Genomic DNA, 24,983 nt, shown 5'->3' with positions numbered 1-24,983 from the left:
AGAGTCGAGTTCTGCTATCCCTACGTTGCCCCTCCAGCCCTTCCCCTAGCCCCTAGGCGTTCCTGGGGGAACATGAGCAACGTGCTGAGCACCACCCGCACGTTTGAGAGTGCAGACGGCAGCACGCGTGGCGATCCACACATGAACCTGACTTTTTCCTGTTACGCTTCTGGGTAAATCAGCAACAAGTAAGTGAAATTCCTGGAGCTGCACAGCCCAACTCTCACTTAAGCCTCTGAGACATCACTGTAGCTGTAAGTTATGCTGCTTTTTAACCCCCTTTCTAATGTAAAAGCTGCCTAAAAGGATCCTACTGCAAAGGGAGGTTGGGCTCTAGCACCTTTATCTACTGCGTGCTCTCAGAGAAATGAGGTGAGAGAAAGGGGCTGCCAGGCCCTCCGTATGGGGCGATGGTGAACAAGCTGTGCCACTGCTCCTGTGCTGTCTCACAGCCACCTTGTGCGTTGTTTAACAGCTCCCCTTTTACGGCCTTACGGGAGAGACACACCCTCACTTTTCCCTCTCTGAAGCTAGAGGGAAACATGCACAAGCTCCAAGAGATGCACGGGGACTTGGGAGCGCAAGTAGGTGCTGCAGGAATGTACAGAAGCACTTGGGACACGTAGCCAGGCTAGTGACTGCAGCCGCTGGTGTGGAAGTGCCTGCAGGAACACCCAGTTGCACCTTCTTGTAGGATCTTGATCTCTTTGAGGAGTTTGAGGACTTTGTGAGGAGTTTTGCTAGGCCTCAGCTTGTTTTCTTCTACTTGCCATGTCATAAACCCTCTAAAGGAAGATTCATTTACTTTCTGCTTGATGGCCTGTGTGGCCTGTCAGCAGTGCTGTTCAGAGCTAAGCAGTACAGCCGTGCTTTCAGTATCTAATTACAAAAGCCATGGGGATTTGCAGAGGAAAACATGAAAGCGTGATGCCAAACACCCTTCTAGCTAAGCTGCATACAATGCTCCGGAACAGCATTGACACCCTGCATACAACAGTTGCATAAAACCTGATACTGTCCCCTTGGGCTTGCGCCTTCCGGCAGGGTTTAGTCAGGAGCTGAGCTGAGCTGAGCTGGCTGGTGGCAACTTGTTCCTTAAGACTCCTTTCCATCGCGGCTCTGCTCGTGCACTGTCTGTCACGTACGCGACCAGACTTGTGTGAAGTGAAGGAGTGCTGACCTCCCAGCCTGTCCGAGGTGCCTCTTCTGTCTTCTTGTTTACTTGCAGATAGAAAGTAGCCCTGCTGGTCATTCCTCCTTGCTGACTGCCATCTACCTCCAGTCGATTTCTCACCTCGGTGAAGTTTCCTCCCATTTTTCCCTCTGGACTAGTGACTGCACTGGTCAACTGTAAAATGCTGGTGAATCAAAGGCTTTGCTTCTTAAGGGGGCTTCATTAACTTGATAATTGCACTGAGGTTAATGAGCACATTTCTTCAAATGCGTTCACTTATTTAGGCAGCCAAGTATGACTGATTTGCCTAAATTTAAGAACCTGTTAAAAAAAAAAAATAAAGCCTAGAAATTTTGGGGTGGTATAACTGAAAGAAGAGGGAAGTTACATGGAGCTCTTCTAGAAAGTAGACATTCTAGATAGGTACATTTTACAGGGGGATTGTATTCTTGTTTTTTTTAACGAAGGCAGAGACTGTGTGGAGGTTGAAGGATGAGTTCTGCAGCACCTCCCTTACAGCAAGGAGTGTGTTCTGAGCTCAAATACTCAGCTTTTACATCTAACCCAAAGCCCTGCCTGGTATCCCTCTTGTTTGCCTTTGCATATTAATTTTCCCTTATTCTTTCTGCGTCTGTGTCAAATCCATACCCATCTGACCCTCTTATATCTTCTCTACCTTTCACTCTGTGGTCTTTAGCTTTTCCTTTGCCCAGAGGACTACTTAGTTGTTTCAGCTCGTACAGAGAGTGAACAGTATAGACAGTGTTTATTCAGCCTTAAAAATGTTTTTAAGGTCTGTCATTCAGGAGTGTGTGCCAGGACTGTCCTGTAGGATCCAGAGATGCAGCACAGTCTTAGCAAGACAGATACTTACCAAAGCTCAGGTCTCTGATGTGTCTTTCAGATCTCTGACATGCTGCAGAAATGTCTGAAGAGCTCGATGGGACTTACTTGGTTTGTGAGTCCATACCAGTAAGCTGGACTGGCAATAGTGCTTTGCTGAAGTGCTGCCTGATCTGTGGCCTGGGTTAGACGTAGAGAGCTCCTGGAGAATGATGTCTGGGATGAGCCACTGCAGAGCAATCTTCAGGATTAACCTTTCTAACCCCAGTTCTTTACTATCAGAAATTTATAGGCAATGTGTTTCCAATAAATTCCTCCAAGCAGCCTGTTCTGCACTTGGCAGTCAGGCAGGCATCTTAGATCAGCACACACGCACACTTAGCCTCAGAGCTGAGGTTAGAGTTATCTGCTAGCTAAAGCCTGGCCAGATGTTTGAGGGCATCTGGAAGCCTCTCCGGTCTGTGCAGACAGGATGTGCAAAGGACTTAGACATGCAAAGGCTACTTTTTCCTGTCTGTGCAGACAAATAGAAATTGCTTGTGTCCATCACTGCTGCAAGGACCACTGCACCAGCAGTGCAGCCCTGAAGGGGATGTCAGTCATGATGGTGGTGGAAACTGACTTGGCTCTACGGAACAAACAGGGTCGGTTCTGCCTCATCTACTCTTCTGTCCTGGGAGGTAGCCTAGGGCTTGGCACAGTCCTGTGTCTTGGTGTTCATGAGGATGCTGTGAGACACATACAGCAGCAAAACAAATATATGAAGTCTCACTCTAGCTTCCTGGTGCTTTTTGAGGGTTTTTAAAAGCTGATCTTAAGAAAGAGGTCAGTGATTCCCCCCCCCCCCCCCCCCCCCCCCTGCTGTTTAAAAGAGGATGTCCTGAAACTGTGGGCTGTTCGGCTGGCAGAGTTTCCTCCCTTATTTTCCAAAATATTGCTTGTGCTTCTCATTGTTCAGAAAACGAGAATTTGACTGTATGTATCTGCCATGTGCCACATGCTTGTAAGACAGTGTTCCTGCCTGGTCCACCAGGTCTTCCTCCTAGTCATATTTTGTGTTACTAGTTCATTTAATGTCTTGTTCAGAATGGGAAGTTCTCCAGAGGTGCTGTGGCACGCTCCAAGTAAGTGTCAAGGCATTTTCCTTGAGGAAAGGCGCCTTGTTGTGCTGAAGTGAGAGTTGTCAAGGTGAAGGTGATTGAAACCCTGCTGTCCTGCTCTGCTTCAGCAAACTGATGCCAGCTTTTGACTCATTACAAGGCGGAAGCTGGATAAGTGCCTTGCCTGCAGCTCGGGCTGTGCCCCGTTGCTGGTGTTGGCGGATAGCTGGTGCTGAGCAGGGGCAGCGTGGCTGTTGAGCAGGCCCAGTGTTGCCTTTCAGGAGAAGAAATCCAGGGCCATGCCTCTTACATTTTTAACTAATAAAAACTGAGTTTTGACCTCAAAGCCTGAGAAAAGGATGCTCCAAGAATACCCTTTGTCTGTGTGAGCAAAGCCTCTTTAGGAAACGCCAGTGTTGGCAAGCTGCTGAGCCAGGTGACCTGCTTGCTTAGCGCTGTTTCCCTTGGCCCCTGTGCTCCTGTGGTTGGGCGGGGATATTGGTATTTATTCTGCTGTGTCTCCCTCTCCCCCAGCAAAGCGAGCTGAACTCCTTCCTGTGGACTATCAAGAGAGATCCCCCGTCTTACTTTTTCGGCACTATCCATGTCCCGTACACCCGCGTCTGGGATTTCATCCCCGAAAACTCCAAGAGGGCCTTCCAGCAGAGCCACATCGTGTACTTTGAGCTGGACCTGACTGACCCCTATACCATCTCCGCCCTCACCAGCTGCCAGCTCCTGCCCCAGGGGGAGAACCTCCAGGACGTGCTGCCCCACGACATCTACCACCGGCTCAAGCGGCACCTGGAGTACGTCAAGCTCATGATGCCACTGTGGATGACCCCGGACCAGCGGGGCAAAGGGCTGTATGCAGACTACCTCTTCAACGCCATTGCTGGCAACTGGGAGCGGAAGAGGCCGGTATGGGTGATGCTGATGGTGAACTCTCTGACTGAGGTGGACATCAAGTCGCGAGGCGTGCCTGTCCTGGACCTGTACTTGGCCCAGGAAGCGGAGCGGCTGAGGAAGCAAACGGGTGCTGTGGAGAAGGTGGAGGAACAATGCCACCCCCTGAATGGGCTGAACTTCTCCCAGGTAAGACGGACATCTGCAGGATGGCACAGGGTGCCAGACCGGGTGCCTGAGTGTGCATCCTGGCAGGAGGAGCACGAGGTTGGAGCGTGGGATAAGCGCTTTCGATGCGTGGTGCCAAGAGGCTGTGGTGGCTCCGCTCATGTTTGCTCTCCGTGGCCTCTGCCTGTCCCTGTGCCCTTTGGAGGGTCGGCTAGCCATGGAGCAGTATGGGCCATGTCCTAAATCCTGTTTAGACCTTGCCTGGGGGGATCTTTCTACTCTACCCTGGCCAGTGTGGGGCAGGCTCGACCCTAAGTGACACTGGATCTTTGGATATCCCCTCTCTGACCCTGCCTGGGCAGACCTGCTAGGCACATTCATGGCAGAACCTCAAGGCAGGCTGGGACTTGGTGTCTAATCTCACTTCTGTGACAGCTACTTAAGAAGAAAGGTCTAATAGCTTGAGGGAAGGAGGGGCAGTGTGGTGGAAGTTGAGAAATATTACTTATCGGAAAAGTAGTTCAGTGGACTTAGTGCCTTGAGAAATAGAGGCCCATCCTCTGTATTTGGAAGAACTTTTTTTTTCTTTGAGGCTTATCAAATAAGGGTCAGCAAGTCTATCCTGCAGGGATTTCCACAAGTTAACACAGGCTTTTATAAAAGTGTTTGGGGCACAGTTGTTCATACAGCGTCCCACTGGGCAAACAGAACGACCTCTGTGTCATCCTTGTGTTGGATGGGCCAGTCACAAGTTCTCCCTTCTGAACTAAATACCCCCGGGAGCAACATATCTTGCTGTCTCTTTCTGCCCAGTGGGACCACAAGCAGGCATCAGGTTGCTTTCTGCAGTGGGATACCTTTGCTGCAGGGAGATGCTAATCTGGGGAGAGGAAGCAGCACATGGTTGTGGATTGAAGTGCTGAGGTCTATCTCCACATGCCCTTGCAGCCCAGAGTGGGAGGGCTGGTGACCTGTGATCACAGGGCTGGGAAGGTTTGGCTGATGCCTGACCCTTTCCCCACGTACTGGAGCCTGTCCTGTCACTGACACAGAGATGTTCCCCCTCTGCTAGAGGGGTGAAGGAGCAGAAGGGGAGGTGTAGCTCAACAACGGCAGGGACAGCAGGTGCTGGAGGTACCTCTACCCCTGCCAGCTTTAACTGGAGGATATGATGAAGGGAATAGTAGAGCGGCAGAGAGTGCATCACTTGTGCAATCCTTGATCACACGTGAGGCACTTGCTGTCCTCGGTCCCCCTTGTTCAGAGCTGGGTGGGCTTGTTCTCATCTCTTATCTTCTGCTGAATCGTGCATTGAATGCCTCGTGCTCTCACACTCTGGTGTCAGCCACAGCCACAGGAGGAACAGGCTGGGAAGCCTCATCTCCCCCATCCCTTATTTGGTCAAGGCTTTGTTAACACCATTACCCTGTGTTTTAGCAGGATCGAAAAGGGGACTATGTGCTTTCCCTGCTGCCTTACAAGATAGTGGTCAGGAGGCTGAAAAATATGACCTGCAAATCACAGCGACCTAAGCCTATGCAACTGCTGCCAGTCACTTCAGGCCTTCAACCAGCTATCTCCAAAGACAGTAGCTGTCTGTGCTGGTTTTTGTTTTCTGCATAGAATAAATCTCGTGTGAGCAGGGAAGCTGTGTGGACTGGGGACACAGGTGTGACGTTCAGGGTTGTGCAGCCTTGTGATGTTTGCTGTGAGTCTTGGGAGCTCTCACAGGCAGAGCCCAGCTGAGGGGGTCCAGGTGACGAGAACTGGAGGAGAAACTTAGCCCTTGTTGGGAAAATCATGGTTTATTTCTAACCTGGCTGTTGAGCAAGGCCTGAAGGTGTGGCCCGAGTGGTTGTCCAGGTGGGAGAGCTGGGTTTTAAGCCAATTTCTTGGTTGTTCTAGAACCTGACTTGTGAACTCTTACAGTTGGCAATCTTGTAAATCTTTGACTTAAGGGCTTTCTCCTCACTGTTTGTTCAGGCAGTTGAGTTAATTATGTGTTTAATAAAAATTAAACAAAGATTTTGAAACAGGCTGTCTGAAAATCATTTCCCTTCATATTGTGCTCCTATCTGGGAACCCCCAGTATCAGACTGCTTCCGTGTCTGCTTTTCAAGTGAGCAAACACACAGGGAACACTTATAAAACTCTCTTGGGGAAAATGAGGATGCAAAACCATAAAAGATGGTCTAATCCTTTGCAAGCAATGCTTACCGTTGTAGCAGAGTAACAGAGAGATGACTTACTCAGCAGATGAGCAAGTTTAGTGCTCTCAGTTTGTTTCTGCACAAGGTGTGCTGTGTCTTCTACTTGTGACCTGCTCTTACAGCTGCTTGTACTACTTGGCGATGGGGACTCCCAGGCTACATACAAGCAATGCGTTGTTATTAGCTAGGTCTTTTTCTCAATGCATGCAACCAGACAAGACCTTGTTGGTGGTCAGGGTATGTTATTGCAGGTGAATTCTGGAGCAATTTGTCTTTGATTGCCTGCCTGGGATCCCACAACCTTCAGTAACTGCAAAGAGCAAACAAATCCAAGGTAGAAGCTTCCTTCATGTCCCCATGCTGGGGAGAAGGGGGAAATCAGTTAGTACTCCCTGTTACAGGGCTTTTTTCTTCTTTGTCTGTATTTGTTCTAATTTCCTCTTTATCTTTTGTTTTATGACTCTGTCTTATTTTACCTGCCAAGTATCTCTGTTCTTGCTCAACTCAGGCTGGCTGCCCAGTAGTCAGGCCATAAAAGTATCATTTCTATATGATACATAATGATTTTATCCATGCAATATTTTTCTGCCTCCTAAATCCCTCTCTCTTGTTCCAAGAGCTATGTAACTTCTGGGAGTATGGAAAGATTAGTCTGTCTCCACACTTGGGCCGTGGTGTCTGTTTTCCTGCTTTTATGCTAGCTGGTCTTAAAGACTTTCTTCTCCCATCCCACCTTCTTTCATGGGTAGTGCATTTCTTGTTGCAGTACTTTAAGGATGCAGATTTCATCGCTCATGGTATCGGGGCCTCCAGTACTTTAGCCTACATTAGTACTCCAGCCTAAAGCCTTTCATAGCTTTGCTGTTGGTTTCAGCTTAGCAAACCTCTGTCTTGAAAATCAGTTTGGTATTGGCTCAGAAAATGAGCCTGGTCTTGCATCTACCCTGTTTGTGGGTCCAGGGCTTAAGCATATAAACATTGCCCAGCCATCACCACTTCCCAGCCAGGACCCTGGCCGGTCTGTCTTCTCCAAGACTGGGACATTTGGTGAAAGACTCTATCTGTCGGTGATTCTTGATCTGAAAATTTGTTTTCTCACAGTGCTTCCTTGTCTCCAGACCTTTCCAAAGAGTCCAATTCCTACCCGAGCATCAGGATAGGTGGTCATGTCTTCAAAAGTGCTCAACTTGTTGGCTGGCAGGGAGCCACTAAGGACTGACTATTCCTGAAATCTTGGCTCCAGCTCTGAGACTGAGCATTTGAAAGTCATCTCTCTGGCATCTTTTTTTGGCACCACTTCCTCATTTAGTTGGTTGCAGATAGAAAATAGAGCAGAAGTTTCTAGAAGTGATCACTTTATGTTAATTAGGACATGTTTCTCTTGCTCTCTGCTCAGAATGGTAACCTGCTGCCATCAACAAAGTGCTGAGATATTCTTACCTTTCTCAAAAGGGTTTCAGTACCTTTCAAATTCTGGACCCCAAATATGCTTTTGTTAGAGATGCTGACTCCTGTGTAGCAAATATAAGCCTCCTGACATGACAATAGGATTGCTTTTCTTGCTTGCTTTTTGTATCCTCTTAGGTACAAGGGCCACGCTTGACAGCTATGGGTATAAAACTATTTTTTGGGAGCAGTCCACATCTGTAGGGAAAGTAGGAAGTACCTGAGAAGCCAAGACACCACCAAGCCTTTCTGTGTGGGAGGGGAAGAGTTGTTTGCTTTGGTATCTTTCCCTTTTAAAGAAGTTAGAGAAACAGCAGTGATGGCCTGGAACTAAGCCTTAGCTTTTCTTCTTCTTTTTTAAAAAACAAAAACAAAAGATAAGATATGAAATTAGAGAGAACTGTGCTAATCTCCTGATTTCAAAAAGAAAAAAAGGGGGGGGATTTTTCCCCTCCTATATTTAGTTGACAAATTATAATGTCTGTCTCTAATTTCCAGGGTAATGAGGTCAAATCTTGCGATGCTTCCGTTCACGAGATGCTGGTTCAGGATCACTTTTGGCCATAGCAGTTACGGAGCACCCCAGAAAAAGAAAGAGCAAGGAAGGATATATGGTGGGAGCTCTGGAAGAAGTAGCTTATGTCCAAGCTTGAAGCTAAGAGCAGCTGGTTGGTAAGAGAGTCCCTCTGGAGCAGAGAGGGGACCGCTCACTGCTGAACTAGAGAACAGGTTAGACAGGACAGTATTTGCAGTAAGGTGATTCTATCTTCTACCCTGAGGGTGTAACTTAAAGATGTATGTGCTTCAGTAACAACCCTCCCTCCTCAGGTGATGGGAACATCAGGCTTTTCTGCACATGAACTGCAACTGAAACAACTGAATTGGCCCTATTTGCATGTTTGGCTCTTGCAGTCTGTGACCCAGATTTGCTTGTTTTGTTTTCGGTTTGTATATAGACAAACCTGCAGCCTCTGTGTCTAGATATCAGGGATGGGGAAGAGATTGGCTGGCAGGCACCAAAATAGCTAAGGGTTTGCATTTGTATTGTCATAATCAGAGTTTAATTAAGATGTTATTAACTACGTGGTGGGTTCAAGGTTCTTTTTCCTGTGGCAGTAAAAGGGGAATTCTCTTGTTGATCTGCTGTCTCTGCATGCAGAAGGGTAGAGACTTGGTTTAAAAAAGCCTGGACTTTGTGGTAGGGCTTTGAAATCCCAAACTGCAGACTGCACTGTGGCACAGGTTTGCACTGGTCACGTGCACTGTGAGAAGCTCCTTGTATTTGCACTCTGCACTAATAGTCACCAGCTGGATTTTTCCCATTAAAAAATACCGTTTGCTCAGCATATTACACAATGGAAACAGAACCCATGAGGCAGTAAATGTAGCTGTCTCTGTCCTCTCAGCTCCCAAAGACAGCCCTTTGCCTCTGGCTGGCTCCCAGTGTTATAACATGGGCATGCCAGGATATTTTCCTGTTTTCACAGTCAGCAAGGGCTGGGCTATGAGTTGCCTGTGCTGCTCTGGGAGTGCTCATGTCTGGGCTTACCCTGATCTCCTCTGACAAGGCGGCGTGAGGTTGGTGGGCCAGCTGGCAGATGCACCCTCTGATGTTCGAGATCCTCTGTGTTTGGGTGGGAGCACTGCTGCTCCAGAGGAGTATAGCCCTGGCAGAGTGGGCTGAGATGGGTCCTGGGCACCTGGGGTGGGTCCAGAGACCACACAAGAGCTCTCGGCTGGAACTTTGTTTTATCAAGCAACTAAACCAACAGTGAGAAGTGGGGAGCAGGGATACTTTCTTGTTTGGGGGGAAAGGCAGTCCTGCTAAGCTTAGGTCAGGAGTTTTTCAGGTCTTGGTACAGGGCTCTAGAGTGATCGGCCGTGGTGTCCCTGACGCCGCAGTTCAGTCTGATGCCTGGCACTGTGGGCTCACTACTTGTAGCCTGGCAGTAAATGCAAATTGTGGGGCAGCGCTTGCTGTGTTTTCCCTCAAAAGCAAGGTTGCAACCAGCCTGAACATCTGGAAGGCAGACACCTGCAGATTTGTGGAAGACAGCTTGCTTTCTTATCTAAAAACTGGAAGGAACTGCTACCATGTCCAATCCAGCAGCTGTGGGACAGTTTCATTCCAGCCCGTAGTGGGTTGTTGGTCCACGGGGATCCAGCTTGGTTCCTGCATTGCAACAGTGGGATCCCACTCTCTCCTGTGGCAGCAGTTCCAAAGGTGTGGGGTTTTTTGTTGTTGTTGTGTTGTTAACAAACCTGGACACATTCAGAAGAAGAATACAGCCTAACTTTAGCTTTCAGCCATTTGATTTTGTTAGGTTTTGTATTCTACCAACGAACCTCTACTATCAACTTTGTCTTAGTTGTTTAGCTACATATTAACTGTGATCAATTCACCCTTTAATGTTCTTTTTTTGTTTAAACAAAACAGATGGAACTCCTTGAGCTTTTCCCAGTAGGGCATGTTTTCTACATATTAACCATTCTCTCAGCTCTTCATAGGCTTTCTCTAGCCAAGAAGCACCTGTCTTGAATCATGGGCCTCAGGGACAGGGGACAGCATATTTTGGCTGTCACGCCTATGCTTGGTACGGTGGTGATGTCACCATTCTCATCTTCCCTACTTTACGCAACCCAAGTTTTTCAGTGGCCCTTTTGGATATAGTGGCCTTCTGAGAGCTCATGCTTGGGTAATTCAAAGTCCTTGTCAGTCTCACTGCTTCCTAGGAGTGTTATCCTTGTTATTATGGTCCAGTGCCTGTCTCCCCAGCCAAGATCAACAGCAAGCCAGCAAATAACCTGCCTTTTAACAAGAGAGCCAGACTATGCAGCACCTCTGCTCTAATTATTTTGCTCTGCTGACCTTTGTTTCATCTACAGACTCCATTAGTGATGATTTTTTTTTTGCCCTCTGGGATGCTGATAAATGTTAAATACTGTAGGGCAAAGAACTTCCCCTGCAAAGCTCATCAGTAGTGTGCACAATTGTTTCTCATTTGCTGTTACATTTTCAGGTCCATTGGCTACCATGTTTTTCTCTCTCTTCGTTATGTGCTATGTTGATTTTGTATTTCTCTAAATTCCTGTTGCCATACGCTTGGATTAGTAAGGCAAATGCTATTGAGAAGTCTGTTCATTGATGCTATTGCCTTTACCAAGTTAACTCGAAAGTTCATAAAAAGTTATCAGTTTTTTTGCACTGGGTATGGTTTCCATATATCCTTGCTGATGCACAATTCTTCTCTCCTCTAATCTTAATGGAGGCTTTTATTAGCTCTTTCATTAGAAAGGTTGATTGCAAGTAGGAAGGGGAGGTGGAAAGAGAATTTTCAGATATCTGGTGCTCTATCTGGTCTATTGTGGAGAGGGAGCAGAGGGAACAAGTATTCATTATTTTCCAAAACAGAGGAAGGATGGTTACTCAACAAACTTACCAGGCAGCAGGCTCAGTACGTCGATGTACATTCACACAGCACAACATTCAGTTCCAGCACACCTGGATGCAGGGTGTTTGGAGACCAGAAATGTGAACAGTTTCAAAAGGGATGAAACAGATTCCTGACGGGTGGTTACAATAGTCACCATCAGAAATGTCCCAAACATCTCCTGTGTCTCAGGAAGTCCCAAAGCCTTTGACAGCTTGAAGTGAAGGACAGGTTTTGGGGAAGAATCACTCTGTGCGCGCCACGATGAGCTGGAGATGGGACACGAAGCAAGAGCCTCTGGGGGCAGACAGGGGTTGGTAATTCTTTAATTTTCTATTTCTGCTGAAAACCCCAGTCAGATCCAAATGCAGTTCCCAATGAGCCAGAGGGGTCGGGGTGCAGGCTGGCTGTCATTTGGTGTTGTGGCCTTCACCGTGCTCGGCTGCTACAGCAAATGCTCAGTCGCTAGGTGTGAGCAGGACAGAAGGGGCATGCAGGGCATGCTTGGTTTTCTGTGTAGATCTCGCCACCCTCCTTGAATCACAGTGGTGAAGTGCGTGGTTTCACGCTCTGTCCATGGCGCGTTTGCACAGAACCCAAACATTCCTGTGGCCGCTTTTCCCGGAGGGGTGGCAGAGGTGAGCAGCTGAAGCGAAGGGACTCAGCCCTGGGGGAAGCCGAGCGGCTGGCACAGCAGGGGCCGGGTGGAGCGTGCCAGCCCCGCGCCCTGCAAGGTGCCCTGTGCTGGGCTTGCTTGGTGCATTGCAGAGAGCTCGGCTGTGCTGGAGGCTCCTGCGGCCCCTCTCCACTCTGCAGTAGCGCTCTCCTTCCTTCCTATCGCCTGGAGAAGAGGGATGCCCATGTAGGCATTAGGATGCCAATTAGAGGCTCACTTTACTCCCTGGGAATAGGAGGTGACCTTGGAAGTTGATGAGGGATAGGTCGGTTGATCTATGTTTGTCAATATCTTTCTAGGGCTCTCAGAAATCCATATTTCCCTCCTTTTCACAAAGCTTAACAATTTCTTTGTTGAGCATGTAGAGGTCAAATGTGAACAGACGAGCACTTGGGAAGCAGTTGGCAATGCAATCTGGAACCAATGAGAGGTTTATGAGGGGATCCATGCAACTTAAATCCAATCCTGTCAATTAAAACCAAATATGTAACAATGTTTAGGTCTGCAATTTCTTGTAATCACAGTCCTGTCATATAACTCCGTAAGGGAGATTTAGGTAGCAGGCCTTGTACATTTCTCACAGTCTCTTTATGCTGCTCTAACAAGATTAGCAGGATTTCTAGGTTTCACCAGAACTCAAATTAATCCTTGGCAAAAAATACACTGTTTCAGACTTGACTTATGAAGCATCTGGTAAAGGTATTAAGGGAACCTTCCAGCGAAGAACATTTTCTAAATGGCAGCTTTTATGTATTTTTCTGTTAACCTGTTTTGCTTCCTGAGCGTGGTTCAATCTGCACAGAGACAGCATCATTAGCGCACTCTATACTACAAGTCTGATTTTCATCATATTTAATCAAACCATCAATTTCTGTGTAGGTCATATTAGTTCTTTGTGTCATTTACAAGCACACCCCCTCTCACGCCTGCAAGCAACAGCACATCAGAAGAATGTTTTCACATCTTCACAGACCATCAGGCCGTCAAGGTCAAATCAGCTGGGTCTGCGAGCTGTGCATCAAATCAGGCTGATTTCACTGTAACGAAGTAAATGTTACCAGAGAGCAAGCCTCATCCAGCAGATGTTCCTCTCTCATGACAGCAAGAGCCGAGGTGCTGGCTTTGCTGGCAATGTCTAGCAGTGAGGTTTTGTCACCTGGAGGAGCCGGGGCCATGCAAGACCATGTGGAGTAGCTGCAGAGAGAGACCCTGCCAAGATGTGTGGCTCGGGGCGAGGGCATCATGCTGTGCCACAGAAGTGGCCCTTGGCAGCTCTCTGGGATGTTGCACGGTGTAAGCCCTCCTGCCTGCCCAAGGAGAAGCTATGTTGCACAGCATGTGCATCTCAGCGGAGCAGGGAGCCTGGCTTGGACCTGTTGCAGCTAACACGCGAGGGAAGGTAGCACAGAGCTGCGTCATTTCGGCTCCCTGGCTTGGCTTGTGCAGGTCTTCTGTTGGGCACCTCACTGGCATCTTGAAGAGCTGACTGCAGGGCTAGTGGAAGTGTTTGGGCTTCTTGTGGAGGCAGATTGTACAAATTACACCAGAAGCTCTGCACCAGCGGGAGGGCTGCAGCCCCGCAGTGCTGTGCTAGGGATGTCCCAGGGCAGGATGTTGGTGAGGTCTTTAGTACCGCTATTACAGACCCAGATTGCTCATCGTCAGCGTAGGCCTAATTTTCAGTGATTTCAGGTGGAAGGCTGATCTTCGCTGGTAGCGCTGGATTAGCAAGGTAGAGATTTTCACTGCTGAGGAAATTTGAACTTTGGTCTGAACATTGTCCTGAGCATTTGCCCTCCTCTCCGTGTGCAAACCTTTCATCAGACCCAAGTCATACAGTGAGTGCTGGCTCACTGGCACACCTGAAGAAACAAGGTGGAAGACAGGTCTTGTCTTTGCTTGGGCTTCCGCTCTGCATGCGGGGAGCTCAGGTGCTCATAATCTCTGGCGTCATCCTGCAGTTCTACCTCTCCATCTCACATGCAGAAGGGCACATATGTTATCAAAAAAGTCACTGGTAACGCAGGCTAAAGCAGCCTAGCCTTCCACAGCTGCACAGGATCAGCTCAAAACTAATTCCCCCATGACATCCTGGGGAAGTGGAGCTCGGGGAAGGCTTGGCACTGTGGTTGCTGATGTGTTTGACCTGGTCTATCTCAGCAGCAAAGACCTGCCCTTAGCCAGTGCTAGACAGGTAGAGATTTGCTGCCAATGATCTGAGCTTGTTTTGGTGCTCTTACCCTTTTCTGGCTGAAGTCCCATATTCTGCTGGGAATTTGCAGCTGTTTGCCCACCTGTAGGTATCAGTTAACACAGACTACGTGATAACCCAGCCTCTGGTTATACAAGAACTCTCCTTTACTTCCCTCAGGTAGGCTCAGGGAAATTCCTGCCCGCAGAGCATCAGGGTATCCCCAAAGGCACAAACATGCCTAATTCCTCTGCAGCTTTTTGAGAGAGGGACCGAAGTCCTGCCACTGCTGATACATCTGGTAAAATGGCCACTGAGTACTTCTAGGTCTGAGATTTCTTCATCCAAGTAGTTGCAGACATCCTGAGATGAAGTATGTGTATATTCTCCTTGGGACCACGGTAGGTACCTGCCAGAGAGGTAGCACCTTGTAGTCTTCCTCTACTCTGCTTTCCAGTAAGTTAAAGACAAAAAGAGATCCTCTGCTTGCTATCTTACCTGTGCAGCAGGCAGGTCAGGTGCAAAACACCCTGACTCGCCCTCAGGATATCTCGGACTGCTGACTTATCTCCTACCATTCAAGAGGTGCAGTCAAACACCATGGGAACGTGGCTGAGCTGGGCCGCCTGGGATGGCGTGAGCTAACACTGCCTGTTCTCTCCTTGCAGGGGGGGAACTGCTGTGCCCTTGCATTTGACAACAGGATTGCTAAGGTGAATAAGCTGACTCCCCTCCTTCTTGATCCTGCAGAGCACAGGCACAGGAGGAATAGTTGGGAGCTGCTGACGTTGGCATTACTGCTGGAAAAAAATGATGCTGTAAAGCCTAACACCGCACTGCTCCTGGGCAGTCACTGCAGCAGTCACTTGTTAGGCTAGGGTAATTTAATCACAGCTTTCAGCCCTATGTGAATTTATAAGGCCTATTTATTGAAATAAATCAGCTATTGCAGCTGGAGTCTGGTGGGATGAGCTGCATGGCTGGAATGTTTAAAAATAAAGAAGCTACATCCGTGCTTTCTAGAAAGGATAAAATGGAGAAAGAAGAGAGGATGACACTGCATTTCATTTTATTTGCTGGGAAGCTGTTGGTAGGCCAGAAGACCTGGAAAGCTCAAGGTTGTAGATGATAAACAACAGGGATACAGAGAACAGGTGAGCTTGTCAGCGGTATCGCACAAGGTTCAGGTGAGTGGCTCCTTAAGTACCTGCCAGAAAAAGAGGAGGAGAAAAACTGCACTTCCTTTTGGGCATTTCAAGTGAGTTTTTGCAGCACTGGAAGAAACCTTCTCTTGAGGTTCTAAAAAGCACAGGTGGATAACACTGTACCTAAAAGGTATCACAGCTGGCTTCAAGCAGTGCAGTTTCAGACCTTATCCAGGTTAATAAAAATGAATTGGTCACAGAACTAAAAAGGATGTTTGCTTAGGTATGAGTAATCATGACTGAACTTAACTTGCTATGTGAAAAGACCCAACCAATAATATGTATGATTGGTGCTCTAAAAGGCCCAGTTTCCCCAAGCTGAAAATAATTATAGGCCAAATCTAGTGGGAGGAAAAACTGAAGCATAAAAATGTGAATGATAATTGGGAGTTGTTCAAGAATTCTTTATTAGATCCCCAAGAAACCACAGTCCTACATTTGCAAAGATGCTTTCTTTAGTTAAAAAAGCTGTTTTGGTTAACAAAGGAGATGAAAGCAGCAATAAAATAAACCAAAATATAACGAATGGAAAAACAGAGGAAGCAACGTGGACAAGTAATCTGAAAGGAAATTCAGACAATTGATGAGAGAAATGAAAAGTACCAATGAAAAGCCTTTGGGCAGCGGGTTTGGAACAATAAGAAGGGATTCTTTAAATGGAGCCGGGATTCAAGAAATCCTAACAGTGGTACAGGCTCCATTCTGAACATGGTTGCAAAATTGTTGCTTATGAAATAGAAAAGCCAGATGTAACCAGTAACTATTTCTTGGTGTTTGGAAAGAAGAAGACTTGGTCTAAGGGAATATTTTCTGTTCCAGTAGAAAATTACTTCCAGTAATTAGGAAAAATGTTAAATGTCAGTGTTTCTAAATGTACAAAACTGGTTAACTTACAGTCAAGACTGCCTAAAGGATAAGGCAAGGAGCTCTTTGAATCATTAATATAGGTACCCAAGGAATTCCAGCGGAGTAGAAGAAAAGCCACTGTATCAGCGTTATTCTGGGACAATGAGTGAGTGCTTGTCAGGCCAACCAAACTTCAGTTTGCTGAGAGCTTGGAAAAATTGGTAGGTGTTACAGCCAGTAAAGAAACGGGCCTTGTCAGACAAATGTGATTCCACTTTTTGATAAGAGCATGACTTTGGCTGATTAAAGTAGTTGTATTGACAAAGTTATGCATAGCTATGAAGGCTTCTGACTTTGTTCAAGGTGATACTCCGATTTAAGAGTAGGGACCACACAAAATTGATGTTGCCGATTATAGGTGATCTAGAAACAGGGGAAGGGATCATTCTCATAAACTAGCTGCAAACGGAAAATCATTGTCCACCAGGAAGGAGTGACGTTGGAAGTTGTTTGTAAAGAAATACTGAAGGTATCAGTTCCTGGCCCTGCATTACCCAGTGGCTTTGTCAGCGTATAAATGAAAATACTAAATAATTATTTGCACAAACATGGAGGTGATGGAGAAGTTGGAGGACAGTTAAATGATAACAGGCCAATTGTCCCTGAGCTGAGGCAGCTGGAAAGCTGGGCTCCTCTAATGCTGCTAAATGCAAGGTCCTATATCTAGGAGCAAAGCATGCTGTTCTAGCTATCAGGAGTAGAGGCCATATCAGGAATGCATTGTCTCTGCAGAGGATGTGTGAGATAACTAGCTAACATGACTGTTGAGTGCCATCCTGTAGCTGAGAAAGAGAAAACTCAGTTCTCAGAGGGGTGAGCAGTGGGAGCAGGGGAGAATTGTGCTAGGGAGCCTAATGCAGGAACACTCTGCTTAGTCCTGGTGCCAGCGTTTCAGAGTGTAATAAAAAACTGGAACAAAATTAATATGGGTTCTGAAGAGCTTATTTGTATAGCAGGAGAGTAGAGCAACTTGATCTACAAAGTTTATTGTAGAGAAACTGAGACGTCATTTAATGAGTGTGCTTGGGTATCTGTCTGAGGAAGAGGAACATTGCAGCAGAACTCCAAAGTCCAGTGGCCTCATTGCTGAGGATATATGCTATCAGACTGGAAAAGAGCACTTATTTTTTTGCAAAGGCAATTAGCCAGTTGAACAACTTTCCTCAGGACCTGGTGGAATTGCCATCCTTCAGGCTTTAAATCACCACTGAATAGCTCTCTGAAAAGTAATCTTTTGCTCAAACAGAAAAGATTGCTAGGTAGAGTTCAAGGACTGCTGATTCATACACAGAATCAATGTACATTTTGTACTCTCTTATAAAATACTAATTTCAGGCATTTGGACACCTACAATTAAGGTTAGACAAGCAGTTTCAAGCAGCTTCCAGATTTTTGTGCTTTTCGTAGCTCTTTATTATTCAGGTTGCAGCTTGATAAGTTTGTTGTCAGTGACAGTGTGACTTTCTTTATGCTGATCTGCAGACAGCTCATAATTTCTGACAACGAGAGAGCAGAGAGGAAGTGATTATGGAATGGAGGTACAGGGGTGATTGTAGGTCAAAGCTATGTGCCTTCTGCCACACATCCCCTGCAAATGGGCTGAGGTTTTAGCAGCACTGGAACAACAAGGAGACACTGGGGGGTATTGCTGGGCTGAAGCGTGGGTGCCGAGGCCAGGAGAGCTGCTTTTGAAGCCCAGGGGCACTTGTAGGTGCTCTCAGCAAGGTGTGGTGCTCCTCCCATCACGTTCACAAAACCCCTTGCCATCCCCCTGTGCTGTCACATCCAGGGCTTGGGTTTTGGCAAGTGACTGCAGCCCTTTTGCCACCGGCTCCCTGGGCTTGCCATTGGTTTGCACCAGGCAGATGAAGAATGATTTAAAAACCATTTCTGTTGTCGGGTCCCCTTTAGTCCCAGGATATCCTGGAATTCAAGACACTTTCTTGGCTGCTCTTGTGAAGAGGGCTTGATTTGGTCCCTGGGGCAATTTCTTGTGGTAGTTACTGGGATAGCTGCAGCTGCAGGTAGTCTGGGATCTGTACAAGTGGGAAACTGAGGCATGAGTGGTACTGAAAATAGCAGGAGTCACTCCTCTGATTCAAACTGTCTGGGAAAGCTACAGCATGTCTACACAGTAGCACTGTAATGATTCCTCTGGGAGTAGTATAATTTCCTTTGCCTAAAATTTGGTTGTTATTTTAGGCTAGGCCAGTTTGACATTAGGATTAAAAATTCCAGGCTGTGTTCTTCAGTCTGCCCTGAATCCTGGGCAGCTGGCTGGAGCAAGGACTTTAAGCTCATTACTGCCATCACAACACTGTTTCTGAAATGTCATTGTGGTGCCACTATTATGGTATGGTTTAGTGGGGAACAACTCCACTTACTCTGTGAGGATTGGAAACCTGGCCAAGTGTGCTGTCCAGCTCAGGCAGTTCTCAAACTAGTAAAGTTTCAGTGCCATTGCAGTGTTTTGAAGACTTGCCTTGGACATACCCAGTTCCCTATCGCTGTGGATTGGGGAAGGCAGGTCACCTGCATTGTCCCTGGATTGTCTGTGCCTGCTAGAGTGTAATGTTTTCATAACTTCCAGTAGTTGTGAGCTCTTGGGGGAAGTCCTTGATAAAAGGCACTATTTTCTTTTTCCAGTGAACTGGCTATCACGTGTGCACATGCAGCAGCAGCTAAGCAAATATCTAAAATTTACAGGAACTTTTTTCTTTTTTTTTTTTCTTTTTTTTTTTTTGGCAGCTCAGGAACCTAAATGCATCAGAGGCTGTGTGCAGTAGCTCTGACTGCAGGACAAGAGAAACGGAGGTGTTTCCAGACACTGTTGTCTGGAAGAGGTGCACAAGGTCCATAACTGCTGCTTCTATTTATTCTCCTGCCAGTGATCTCGCTCCAAAAGGAGCCACCCTGCAGCGGAGCCCTGGTGGCTGTGGTTTGGGAGGGTGTGCATGCAGGACTGTGTGCTGGGGTAAAGCAGGTTCCCAGGTGATGCAGTCAGGCGTTTATGGTGGCCTCTCGAGATGGGGTTCCACGTGCCACACACCTTTCTGTTCCTGCACTTCAGATACGGCTGGAGATCTCTTGCGAGGATGTTTGTTCAAGGCTGTAGAAAATGGCCAGAAGGCTGTTGAGCTGGTTGCTGGTTTATTGTGTTAGATTTTCCTAAATAAGGGGAACCGCCATGTGATGTAGAGCTAGAGCGGTGGATCCACATTGTGCCCTCCAAGCCTCCAAGGATGTGGCTGGCTGAGAAAACACGGTGCCAAAGGAGTTCTGCATTTCTCTGGCAGTCCCCGAAGAGGCCTGTGCAGCCAGACAGAAGGTGAGCTGCTTTGGAGGTCCTCTAGATTTTGCAGGGAAGCTGGCTTAGATTTGGCGGCATTGCCATTTTCCTCCTCTGCGACAAGCCTTGGTGAGGCTCAGAGCCTGGCAAAGAGCTCCCTCTGCGGACTAATGTGGCTCTGAGTGGAGTTGTCTGTGAGCCTGTGGACCAAAGGTGACCAAGGGTGAAGCAGGTAGACCATGGAGTTCACAAAGGTACTAATATTCCTGCCTTATCTTAAATCATTTAGTTAAGAGTCGTCTGTTGTTTTTCGACGCAGAGCCTATGTGAGTCAGGAAGGGGACTCCTACAGACACAAGTGGATTTATCCTTCAGTCCTGCTAGAAACTGGCATAATCCTAGGAATAAATTCTGTCGTTAGGCTTCTTCATACAAACATGAGGCCCTTAGGCTTTCGGGAAGTGACCTCTCTCTGGTGGAAAACACAGCTTGTGCACAGCAAGTTTATAGCTCTAAAGTTGCACTTCTGTGCAGATGGTGGGGGTGACCCTCACTACTTACGCCTTCACACTGCTCTCCTGAGACATGCCCTAGCCAGGTGAAGCATCAGTTCTCCAAACCCAACAAATTTCCGTAGTGCAGTGTTGCAGGGCATTAGCGCCGCAGTCACACTGGCCTACATCCTAAAAACTGTTCAGTAGGTCAAATGCTCGGTGGTTGCAAATCATCACAGATCTGTTGGTTTTATTATAAATATAGCAGTTTGTCACACTCTTTCTTTCTAGTTTTTATATGGGCACTTGTGTCTACAGTGCCTGAATTTTGAATGGGGCTGGATGAATGTGTTTCACGGGCTATAACCAGCCCAAATGATCTCAAATCACTAGAGTGCTGTTGGAGTGACTGTTCTGGCTCCTGACGTTACAAATCAGTCAACATTCCCCTGCTTTTCCTAAAACTTTGCTAATGCTTTGGTTTATGTAGTCAAAAGGCTAACTTTAAAAAGTCTAAGAAAAACACTCTAAAAATTCTACATTCGCTTGGCTTGTGTTTGTGCTCCCCCCCTCCAAGTCGTAATACAAATGCAGTCGGGAGCAGACTTTGCTACTGATGAAGAAGCTAAATCTTATTATGCACTTACATGATCATATTTACAGGAACAGTCCCCAAGGCATGTGTGCTGTTTGTGGTGGGAGGTTGGGAGAGGGAAGGGGATGGGTGTTTGAGTAATTCCCAGCCCTTTGCCTTGGGCTGTGATTCTGCTCTTCTTCCTGCATCCAAGGCCTGGTTTCTTAGAAACATTCAGTCAGGTCCAGCTGCTGTCACTTCCCCTCGACTTCTGAAGAGCATGGGCATCAGGGATTTCACTTCTCTTCCTCTTTATGGTGAGCAGAGAGCGGTTGTTAAAATACCAGGCTCATGCCCTTTTTTGCAGTAAGCACAAGGGGGCAGAACTAGAACTGAGTTTTAACTGCATTTGTGCCTGACTTCTTTTTTTCCAGTTTTAATATTGTACTTGGCCAGAATTTTCTTTTTTCTTTCTTTTTTTTTTTCCTGGAACATCTAGACATACTTATTCCCAAGACAATTACACAGGTCTAATGAGAACCCAGCAGAGTTCCTGAGGAATAACTCCAAGTAAGCGCTTTGGTCTTCACCAGAATTCATATTTAAAAACAAAGGCAACTGTTAACAAGCAAACATTCCTGGACTGCCAGGTCACAGGCATCTGCTCCATGAGAACATTACTGCTGACGCCAAGATGTTTCAGCTTTGTGCAAGAGCTCCACGGACCTCTTGAGCGTGGACATCCGTCAGAGGTTTCCTCCAGCGTCGGACCTGAGCAGATGTGAATTCCCCAGTGAGGGGTGGACAGCTGAGGCAGCAGGTTTCCCTGCCATGCTCTTGCCTGCTGTGTGCACGCACCACATAGTTGTCTTCTGGCAATTAAGAGGACGGAGAACCAAAACCATACTCTTCCAGTCCGACTGCCTGCCCCTGACTACTGGGTTGGGTAGGAGGGGACAGTAAAGATGGTTAGGAGAATGGCCTCAGAATTACCTTCTTGGCCTGACTCATACCTCTGCATACTCTGCAGGTTACCACAGCCAGAGCTGCAGAGAGGCAGTCCAGCAAGGAGGATATCGCTCAAGTTTCTGCTCACTGGCAACCCCTAGTAAACTAAAAAGGAATGCTCTGCTGTGCAGCTGGGAAATGGAGGACAGAGAATGAGAAGGTAAAGCCTGGGCTCACCAAGCCGTGTGGTATAGACAGACTGGGCTGTCCCAGAGGGGTTCAAGAGCTGCTGGGACCCTGTCTCCCAGGGTCTGCAAGGGCTGGAGCTGCACAGCCACCTCTTGATCTCTACCTGGTAGAGGGAGCACAGATAATTTGTCCCAAGGCTGGGAGAAAGGCAGTGAAACAACTTGTCCCAAGGCAGTTGCTCCGGTGTTGCTGCGTTCCCTCCCTGGCTGAGGTTCCTGCTTTCTGTGCTCACCTACCTTTCGCTACGATTTCCACAGTGAGGTTGTCCACATCGCTTTTGTGTCCCAGAGGACCACAGCAAGACTTCTGTTCTCAGCATCAGTTAAGCGTCTGTCTTTAGGCTTTTGGTAAAGAGCCACCCATGCCAGGAGGAGGAGCAGCACTGGTGAGCTATGAAGAACATCTGCCCTGAAGGTGGCATCTCGCACCTGCATAAGCAAACTCCTCTTCAGCTCCAGGACCTCAGCTTGTGAGTGCTTGCTGCTAAACTGCCAGAGTGTGAGTGTCTCCTTCAGCACTGCTGCTCTGCTCGAATTCCAGGTTATTTTCTGTTTCTGCTGTTTCTTAATCCAGCTGCTTAATCCTAGAAACTGGGCAATTCATCATCTGAGGTCTACTCCAGGTTGTGTGATGGAAGCCTGGAGACCCACCAATATTTGAGTCTTCACCTTTGGTATCCTGAGTATTATGTGGGCCTTTTAACAGCCTGCAGATAACTTGTTCAGTTTCTAATTGCATTTGCCCTAGCCAAGATTTCTTGCTCTATCCCTTCCAACCTCTAGAGGAAAGTAATTGCAGATTAGTCAGCTGATAACGCCATCCTTATCCACAGAAGGTTCCAGCAGAGGTTTTTACTGATGGGCTCTCATAGCTAAGAGTTAACGCTGCTGGAAAAGCATCTCTCTCAAAACTATGCTGCTTTTAATGGAGGCAGAAACTGTACTTGCCTCAGGCTGATTTGAGTACATTCAGAGAAGCAGTCCCCTATCTTTGCTATGATTTCTAATGGGCGTTGCGGGGGAATATTAAGGTACCATCTTGTTGCCAAGATACTGACAGGAATAAAAATCAGATAAGGTCTCTAGGTCACAGATAGTGGTGTCTGAAGCCAACCCATTTGTCAGCTTTAGCTCATTCCAGGAAGCTGATCTTATTTTCAGTCACATGCATCTTATTTATTGAGGAGCAGAATTCTGGTAGGAAACAGCTCTGTCCCAACCTGAATCTTAACAATAAAGGGATTGCTGAGTTGGGCTTCGAAACTGCAGAGCATAAGCAGCAATGGGAAGAAGGGTTGTGAAGTGGCTGGTGCAGGAGTGGAGAAGGCAGGAGTCAAATCCCTGAGGGAGAGAGGCTGCTGAACCTGACAGGTATTGCAAAGCTATCCGGTAAGTGAGAGAGCATGTGGGAAAAATAGTGCAAGGGACCAGCTTCCAGGTTTGGCACCACTGCTCTCTCCACTACCTCTCCAGCCTCCAGGCAATTACTTGGCATGTCCTATAGATGTCTGGTTGATGTGAAGTGTTCACACTTCAAACTTATCCATACCTACCACTTTTGTCTGATTTTTTTCAAGCAATTTGTAACCTTGCAGAATTTGGCTCTAAGGCTTTTCAAGGTAGCTGGTCTTGGCTTACTCTAGCTTCTGCTACTGAAATGCTGTAAGAGCTAGAGGTGAATCACTTCACTGTGTTGTGCTGTGCATCATCTGCCAAATGGACTGGCAACTAGAGGAAGCAATGTTTATTTACAGAATTAAAGATAGGGAAGAAAGCTTGAGATCAGTGTTTGATGTTGTCCTTCAGCCATCATATATTCCTTTGGGTTTCCAGATGTTGAGGTCTTTTGAGGGTCCCTGGAAAGAGCCTCACAACTTGTAACCGTGTAGTGTAACAGTGAGGACACCACGGGGCTTAGCTAGCCAGTGGCTCCCTGTCCTAATCTGTGAGTGAGGCAGGGGCTTGTTAGGCTCAGTGTCTCAGGAGAGGGGTGTGTTGGGGAGACACAGTACAGTTTTGGTGATGAGAGACAGGGATGGGGCATGCTAGAGAAATAGATACAGGTGTAGCCTGTTATAGCTGGTATTTTGAGTGCAAGCTTATAAAGCTGTATAACAAGCTGTCCAGAGAAGTGTGCAAAAAATCACCTACTGCTCCACCAATAGGTGTTAGTGTATGGCCTATGACAGTAGAGAATCCTCTTACTGTGTAGTTGGTGAATGTCTTTATCCCTTTTTCATTCTCTTGCTTTGTGCCTGAAACACAGATTTCCTATTTCAAACTGTCCTTGCTTTGCAACCTGCTACACTGTGGACTCAGCCTCTTTTAGGGGCCAGTTTCTGCCTAATCTGATGTGGCAGCAGGCTGGGTAGGGTCCTGCTCTGCTCCCCAGATTGGTTCCTGCTTTCTCCTTTGCATTGGGTGAGTCAGTCTGGTATGCTGATCTACGGGAACATTATTCCTTGTGTATGGGATTAGTTTTCAGCTGTATCAGCTCATTGAACTTACTGGCGCTGTGGCCACGTGATGTCTGAGCTTCAGTGCATGAAGGGAAAATGGGAGCTCTCTCTTTCTAGCTTGGGTGCTAAGGGTTAAACGTACCATGGAACTGTACCCGCATGCTGGTCTCCATTACAAGTTAATTTTTGCTCTAGAAAGGGTGAAACACAGAAAAGATACAAGTCCAAATTCCTATACAAATTGTTTTCCTGCTGCCTTCAGAAAGGAAAACTCTGCTGGCTGGTGCCTTCACTGTGCCTGCAAGGTTTGGCAGCTGTGAGCATGGGGAAGTCTTCTGCACGCTCTTGGTTCGTCAGACTGGTGAGTTGGGCAGGGAGTATTTGCGACAGCAAAATGTGCAACATGACAAATTATATTGATTTATACTAATTCCAGTGAATAGTGAAACATGAAATTCTTGGATAGACAGTGAACATATTAGTTGTCACTGTCCCAGCTCAGAGTGACTCTTCAGCAACAGCTTTGAGTTCACTGCTTAAATATAAAAATTAGTAGTCATGGTTCCAGCGAGATTTAACCCAGTGTATACTTTGAGAAAGAGCATAAGAATTAGTGCATGTATAAATTTTCTCCCCCTGGATCATCTCCCAGCTTCTGGCTGTCAGAGGCTTAGGGACTTCCTGAGCTGCAGGTACATTATTGCTGAAGGATGGT

General features: G+C 47.1%; 1 protein-coding gene across 2 annotated transcripts in view; it reads left to right on the top strand.

Annotated features, from left to right (window-relative positions):
* TRABD2A (TraB domain containing 2A) overlaps positions 1-24,983 on the top strand; it is an 82,354-nt gene that overhangs the window by 3,997 nt on the left and 53,374 nt on the right. For both annotated transcript variants that reach the window (XM_064501429.1, XM_026098160.2), the window contains exon 2: positions 3,652-4,212. In XM_064501429.1, coding sequence (XP_064357499.1) covers positions 3,652-4,212 — 561 coding nt within the window. The remainder of the gene's footprint in view (positions 1-3,651; positions 4,213-24,983) is intronic.

Source organism: Dromaius novaehollandiae, chromosome Z (assembly GCF_036370855.1).
Source record: "Dromaius novaehollandiae isolate bDroNov1 chromosome Z, bDroNov1.hap1, whole genome shotgun sequence".
Classification (NCBI taxonomy): domain Eukaryota; kingdom Metazoa; phylum Chordata; class Aves; order Casuariiformes; family Dromaiidae; genus Dromaius; species Dromaius novaehollandiae.
The sequence above is the reverse complement of the archived record's forward strand: the minus strand, read 5'-3'. Positions and strand labels throughout refer to the sequence as shown.